Raw genomic sequence first — 6,666 nt, 5'->3', positions numbered from 1 at the left:
CTTATTGAAAGCCAGTTTCTCTCTGGGAAAGTCCTGCAGTGCTCAGTTAAATTTTTAATTGGCTCTGTCCTGATTTTTTTCCATCACTTCCTTGTGATGACATCACTTCTTGCCAGTGATATCTATGTGTGGTTGACCAACAGACAGTACAAGTGGGAAGCTGGTTCCAAGAAGTGTCTTGTATGCCTGTGGGCATCAAGTGCAAAGCAACTAAGAAATAGAGATGGTATTTTGAGTAAAGTGATCTTTTGCTGATGAAAAACTGATGAACAGGTTCTGCAGGTGACGTGGGTGTAAATCAACCTGTGTGGACTCTGACCACAGTGACTGGGTGCCTAAATGGGATTGGTGTCTAAAGATACATTAGTTAAGAGAAGTTAGTTTGTTAAAAATCACACAATGTCCACAGTGGTGGCAGCAAAAGGACGTGAGAGAAGTCCATGCCAGATGCCATTCGCAGTAGTGTGGTGCAGTGGCTGTGTGGACTGTTTTTACTGAACAGGCAGTTCTCCAGGAGGGGAACCCCCTTTGCTCAGAGCTGGGGGCTCTGATTCTTACCTGTACCAGTCCTTCATCTTAGGTGCTTAATCAATTTTGCACCGAGCCTGAATGGAGAGAAGGAAAAGTCTAATGGCAATGGATGGATTTCCAAATAACAAAAAAATCTTTGCTGTCTGCCCATCTGTAAATCCAAATTATTTGCTCCAGATCTTCATTGATAACAAAGAGATGAAAAAGGACTGATTATTGAAAAATCCCCTACCAGCTCCTCAGCAAAATAGCAAGAATAGCAAGAAAACAAAACCAGGCTTTTTCCTCTTGACATTTCTCAGAGATTTTGGTGGTGATCCTCCAGTTCTAAGATGAGTTTGCTGGACACAAACTTCAGCTCTTTAGATGTTGAACTAGATCCTTCCACTAGTCAAGGAGGTACCTATGTGACCTCAACTGTGACAATCTCTATTGGTTTAGTTCCTAACATGAAGAACAATGCCAATCTGCAGCTTGAAAACCTTTGATGGGGAAATTATGGCAGAGATGCACAGGAGGACAAATTAGTCCTTTAACAGTACACATTGGAATTGTAGAAGGAGATAGGGAGGCACTGGTGTTGTTTTCCTAACATTCTTATAGCTTTGAATTGTTGTGAGAACATCATCCTAGGTAGGTATATTACACAAGCAGAACACTCATTTCCCAGCAAAAAATCCCAGTTAGCTTTCAAGCATAGAGCTTGGAAAAGTCAGCTAAGAAGGGAGAATTTTCTCTCTCCTGATTTCAGAAAACCAGGTCTCCATCCAGCCTGCAGTACCAAGCGTTGAAGTTGACCATGGTGCTCCTATGTCTGCGCTATGAGTAACCAGTGCTGACCTCCTCTGAGCAGAGAAAACCTGTATTTCACTCCAGAGTTTATATCCAGTAACCCAATTTATCAGGCACAGTTCGTGGCAAAACTGAACACCTAAAGGCTGTCTGGTGCCCTTTGCTGGTTGGAAGGGATGGGGGAGAGACGGTGATGGGGTGGCCAGAGCCTGTAGGTCTTGCTCCTCTTTTGAATAAGTGAGCATAGGGATGGCTGCTGGGATGCCTCAACTCCCCCAGTGCTGGTCTCTGCTCCAAGGCAGCTTTCCAGGCAGGTTCACCAACATCTGCCACCCTCAACCACCTCGTTCTTTGGCCCTGCCAATTACTTTGATGTCACTTCGGCCAAGTCTTTAAGGAAGGGGACAGAACCCTTTCTCTGGTCTTGGCACAGTACTTTTCCATCCACCCAGCTGTGTGCAGCCCAGCAGTATGTCCCAAGAAGGACAGTAGTGCCTGAATCTCAGAATGGGGCTGACAAGCAGCAACACAGAGGGTCTCACGATGGCTTGGCTCAGCCTGCTGCCCAGTTTTTTTTCCAGGGTTTTTGTGAGTTTTGGAGGCTTGCACTTTTTTATAGCAACAGCAAAGAGGTTTATTATGAAGATGTTTTCATACAAATTTTACTTTAATGGAACTCATTCTACACAGTAAAATGATAAGTTTGTGCAGGGTCTCTAGACTCTCTTGCTGATTCTCTTGTAGGTGAGGTCTCCCTTTGTCATGGTCTGAAAAACAATAGAAATTGTTAGCTTTGCATTGCACTTGGCTCCAAACCCTACTTGGAAAAGATCTGGTCTTGCAAATCAGCACAGGACTGATCTCCATCTAATCATCTATAAATCAAATTATTAAAGCTTGGGATATATTCATGAGTACCCCAACACAGATAAGGATAATCTGATACTGACTGGAATCACAATTGTACATTTCCTCTTTACAGGTGCCAGGCCCCACCCTAAACCTATAAATATGGCTGAAAACATGCCCTCATTACATATAACTTTGATCAGCAGTGCCTGGTAGGATCTCAGAGGGCACTTAGTGAATCAGACTGTTTCAAAAACAATGCCTTCATTGCCTGGTCAACTGATCTGCTTTGGTTACAGAGCCTGAATGCAAGCATGTGCTCATCTCCAGCACCTGTTTAAGGTCTCTAGCATCACTGTAGGCTTTTCAGTGCCTGGCCCCCCTTGGACCCCTGAAGGCAGCTGTCTGCACTGTTAATCTGGTCATTGCCCTTCTCTTCTCCACTTACATGGATGATGGTGTCTCCGTTGAGTTCGGTCACGGATTTCAGCCCCTTCAGGTTAGTAACCAGTTTGTTGTTACCTTCCATGTTAACAACACACTGATAAGAAGAGAAGAGACAAAGGCATTAATGTTAGCACTGCACACCCCCTGCATTTTGTCCTTCCCCTTCTGTACTGAGCTGCTATTGTCTCCTCTGAAACTGCTGGGAGCAAGCTGCTCCTTGGTGATGTAGCTTTCCGAAGAGGAGGGATTGTTGTGCTGGTGATGCCCACAACACAGCAAGAGTATGGGTGTTTACTTTGGGCACTGCAAACCTCTATGAAAGAGATACAATTTTTCTGGAAAGGTCTCAGCTGAATTGGTATGTTTGTTGAGTTTCTGCCCCCCAGGAACTACATGTCTATAAAGGCTTCAGACAGCACTGATGCCCTCAGGGCAGCCTTGATTGATTGTTGAAATTACTCAGAGAAATAACACAGCAAAATCAATTTCTGTTCACCTGTTTGTCCATCTGCACAACATCTTCATCTGCCCTCAAGCTGCTGATTTATGGAAGCTAAAACTTTTTTCCTAACCCCTGGTTTCTGTTCATGGGTCTTCAGGGATGGTAGAAACCACACAAGGCAAATACTACTCTCAGAGCCCAGCTCATTGGGGCATGTCTTTAGTGATCGTTCCTCCTGCTTTCAATAGTCCCTGCAGTATCAACTTCTCCCGGTGTAGAGCTGAGATGCAATATTTGCCAGTGGTGCCATCTTGACATTTCATGAATCACTGAAAAGTATTGTCCAGGAACTGGAGCTGAGGAACTGGAATTTCCAGAGTCATAAATCCTCACCTTGCCAAATCATCTCACCCAGTGTGAACAGCAGCAGTGCAAAAGGCTGGCAGACAAGCTAACAGCCTCTGGGACTTAAAAGGACAGGTTTATTGGTTTATGATTCATTGGTTGACTTTCTTGTGCTACCTTTAAGTCAACAAAATGAAGGGAGAGTATGTTTTGTTTTGCAGCATGACAAAGTAAACCTCTTTTCACTTCAAACTTCTCAGTCAGAAAGGTTTGCAGTCAGAAGAATTTACCAAAGCCTCTCTGTCCTCCTTTTCCAAAGTGGCTGTTAAAATATTGGCTTTCTATATTTCCAATGAAATAACTTTAAAAATGCAGAGCTTCATCCGCAGAGATGCTGCAGATGAAGAGAGGGGAGGATGTATGGTGCCTTATAGAAGCAGAGGGGAGGTGGAAACCTCAGAGAGCCAGGCTCTGAGTTTGTCAGAAGGTCACACAGCAGTGCACTATCACTTTCAGAAATTTATTTTCAAGAGATTTGCAGAGGGCCTACAAGGAGCAGGGCAGTGAGCGTCACACCTGCAGGCTTGGTTTCAGCAATTAAACCCTTCCCAGTGCACTAAATCACACATGCAAACTGCAAGAGGCAGAACTGGTCCGGGGAATTATCCAGCTCTTGCCCTCTACATCTAACACTTTAGATTTAATTCCCTTGATGTGGTTATTCCCTTTAGCCCATGTGCAGGGGGATGACAGGAATGGAACAGGTTGCCCAGAGATGTGGTGGTTGCCTCATCCTAGGAGACATTTAAGGTCAGACTGGACAGGGCTCTGAGCACCCTGATCTGGCTGTAGGTGTCCCTGTTCATTGCAGGGGAGTTGGGCTGGATAGCCTTTAAGTGTCCCTTCTGACTCAAATGATTCCATGAATGTATGAATCTGTGAGATGCAATGTCCCTCAACCTCTTGGCTTGGACAGAGAGGGATCTGATGTCTCACCTTGACCTTCTCTCCTGTTGGCAGATCCATCTCACACTCCTCCCCAATGGTGAACTCATTGGTCATTACTTTGGGGCCAGCAGTAAAAGTAATCTTGAACTTATTCCCATTCTGCACAATTTCTGAGACACTCTTCATGTCCTTACCCTTCTGGATATGATCATCAGGAAGCCCTGTGCAGGAACAAGAGATGTTAGAAGGACATTGGAGCCATCACTGGGTGCACTGCTGCTGCCTAATGAATGCAATGGAATCTGAGGGCACACAGCTTGGAGGATTTCTACTCTATTGTGGAAGAGGCTCTCAAGGATGGCAGTTCCTCAATGACCACAAGACTCCAGTGGGAAGGAGTAATAAAAGATAATGTCCTCCTGGGTTTTGTGTGGGAACTAGAGTTCTCCCTTGTTCAAGGAAGTTGTCTAGAAGTAGAACAGCTATCTCACCATCCAAGAAGGAAGTTTTCCTTCCCTCACTGAAAAGCAAGCAGAGAAAATGGGATAAATCAAGGAAGAAGGAGGAAACCTTTTTTTTCTTTTACATGAGATTCAGAGTCCCATCAGCATGAAGCTGATCTGGCAGACAGAGCTCCTCCTGCACACAGCTATGCAGAGGTAGTGCAGCCCTTCCTGAATCCCTGCTGGAAATCAAGCCAGCCACATTCATCACTAAGCATTTAGACAACCTGACTATTTTTCTGATGAATGGTAGAATCTGGAGCTGTGCAGTGGTGAGCAGTGTCCTGCTTACTCTGACGTTTCACAATCTGATGGGACAGATCTACCACTGAGTGAAGCTAGCAAGGTCCCGCTGGTTTAGCACATGTTGCAGCACCCGGCCTGCTGGCACACAGCTGCAGGGACTGCTGGGACTCTCTTGCAAGCTGTAAAATTACACCCAGCATCACTTGACCTCAGGCCATCAGTGAGAGTGACGCTTTCCCTTCTATTTTGAGGCCATATCTCCATGCACACTTATTTAGAAAACAACAACTGCAGAGTAACAGACAGAAATAGGAAATCTGACAGATCGCTTTCAGTCTACATCAGCAGCACATCAGCACAGTTGGGCTATTCCAAATATCAGTGGAAACTGCTTAGGCAGAGCAGCACAGAATGCACACAGGCACTTACCAAGGGCTTTCATGAAAGGCTCGAAGTTTTCATGGGACTGGAACTCGTACTTTCCAGTGAAGCTCATGATGGAAGGCTTTCTGTGCTCCCAACACAAGAGAAGATGCCTTGCTGGTATGCACAGCTTGGTTTTATAAAGACCTTTTGCCCTAAAGTTGGTCAGAGGTAAGATGATGTAATTCCTTTATTGCCATGTTCAAACATTAACATAAAACTGGGCAATGGTCAGTGATAAATTGCTCTACAATTTAGAGACCTCAATTTACAGTGCAGGGGCAGAGAAAGTCCCATGTTTTATGGCAGGAGCAACGTGGCATCCATAAACAAACATTAAAAAAAAAAATAATTGCAAGAAGACTAATTGTAAAAGCAACAATCTAATCAGTTTATGGTCTGGATGTGTGCATCTGAAAGGGGAGGAAGTGGGGAGAGATGATGATGTCCCTTGGATACCAGTGGGATTTCTGGTTTGTGCATGCTGGGTCTTCAGCATGGGCACAAATAGTCATGGCTGTATGCTGGCAGGATTAGCTCACTCCCTCCTGCAGATGCTTCATGGTTCTTTGTAAACGTAGTTTCTGGTGTAACCCAGATGTAGGGTTACACTGGGTCACAAAACCATCATTGTCCCCTAAGGAAAAACAGCACTCAGATTTAAATTCTAGCAGCCCAGCCTGAAGTTCACACTCCATCACTATGACCTTGGCTTCAGAAAGAGCTTTCATATGGATGGATGGATTGGTGGCACCAGCAATCGATCAACCAAAGCTGTTACCAGAGGCCAGTACTAAAATCCCTTTCCTCTCATTTCTCTAGAAAAGACATAGAATCATAGAATCACAAGGTTGGAAACGACCTACAAGATCATCTAGTCCAATCGTCTCCTCATCACCATTGCCACCACTAGCACTAAACCATACCACGCAGCACATCATCCAGATGCCTCTTGAAACACTGCACAGTAACTTGTGAAGGAGCTTATGAGTAAAAGCTCAGCCCTTGGAGCTGCATTTCTCTCAAATCCTGCATCAGAAGCAAGGCCAGCAGCAGCTCTTTGCTGGGCTCAGTTCCTTCCCTCAAGGCTGAGCTTAGTGCTTGGGCTCCAATCCCAACACTGTCCCCATGGCATGTCCC

General features: G+C 45.0%; 1 protein-coding gene across 2 annotated transcripts; it reads right to left on the bottom strand.

Moving 5' to 3' along the window:
- Nucleotides 1-1,969: 1,969 nt before the first annotated feature.
- On the bottom strand, nucleotides 1,970-5,670 carry FABP1 (fatty acid binding protein 1). Of its 2 annotated transcripts, XM_052682106.1 has the most exons (4): nucleotides 5,533-5,670; nucleotides 4,403-4,575; nucleotides 2,621-2,713; nucleotides 1,970-2,090 (listed from the first exon to the last, which is right to left on the bottom strand). In XM_052682106.1, the coding sequence occupies exons 1-4, from the start codon at nucleotides 5,597-5,599 to the stop codon at nucleotides 2,040-2,042; spliced, it is 384 nt and encodes a 127-aa protein (XP_052538066.1). In that variant the 5' UTR covers nucleotides 5,600-5,670; the 3' UTR covers nucleotides 1,970-2,039. The 2 variants fall into 2 exon arrangements, with proteins under 2 accessions (XP_052538066.1, XP_052538065.1); XM_052682105.1 differs by lacking the exon at nucleotides 1,970-2,090 and having other exon boundaries at nucleotides 2,104-2,713.
- Nucleotides 5,671-6,666: the final 996 nt, after the last annotated feature.

This window comes from Tympanuchus pallidicinctus, unplaced genomic scaffold, assembly GCF_026119805.1.
Source record: "Tympanuchus pallidicinctus isolate F22 unplaced genomic scaffold, pur_lepc_1.0 scaffold2, whole genome shotgun sequence".
NCBI lineage: Eukaryota > Metazoa > Chordata > Aves > Galliformes > Phasianidae > Tympanuchus > Tympanuchus pallidicinctus.
The sequence above is the reverse complement of the archived record's forward strand: the minus strand, read 5'-3'. Positions and strand labels throughout refer to the sequence as shown.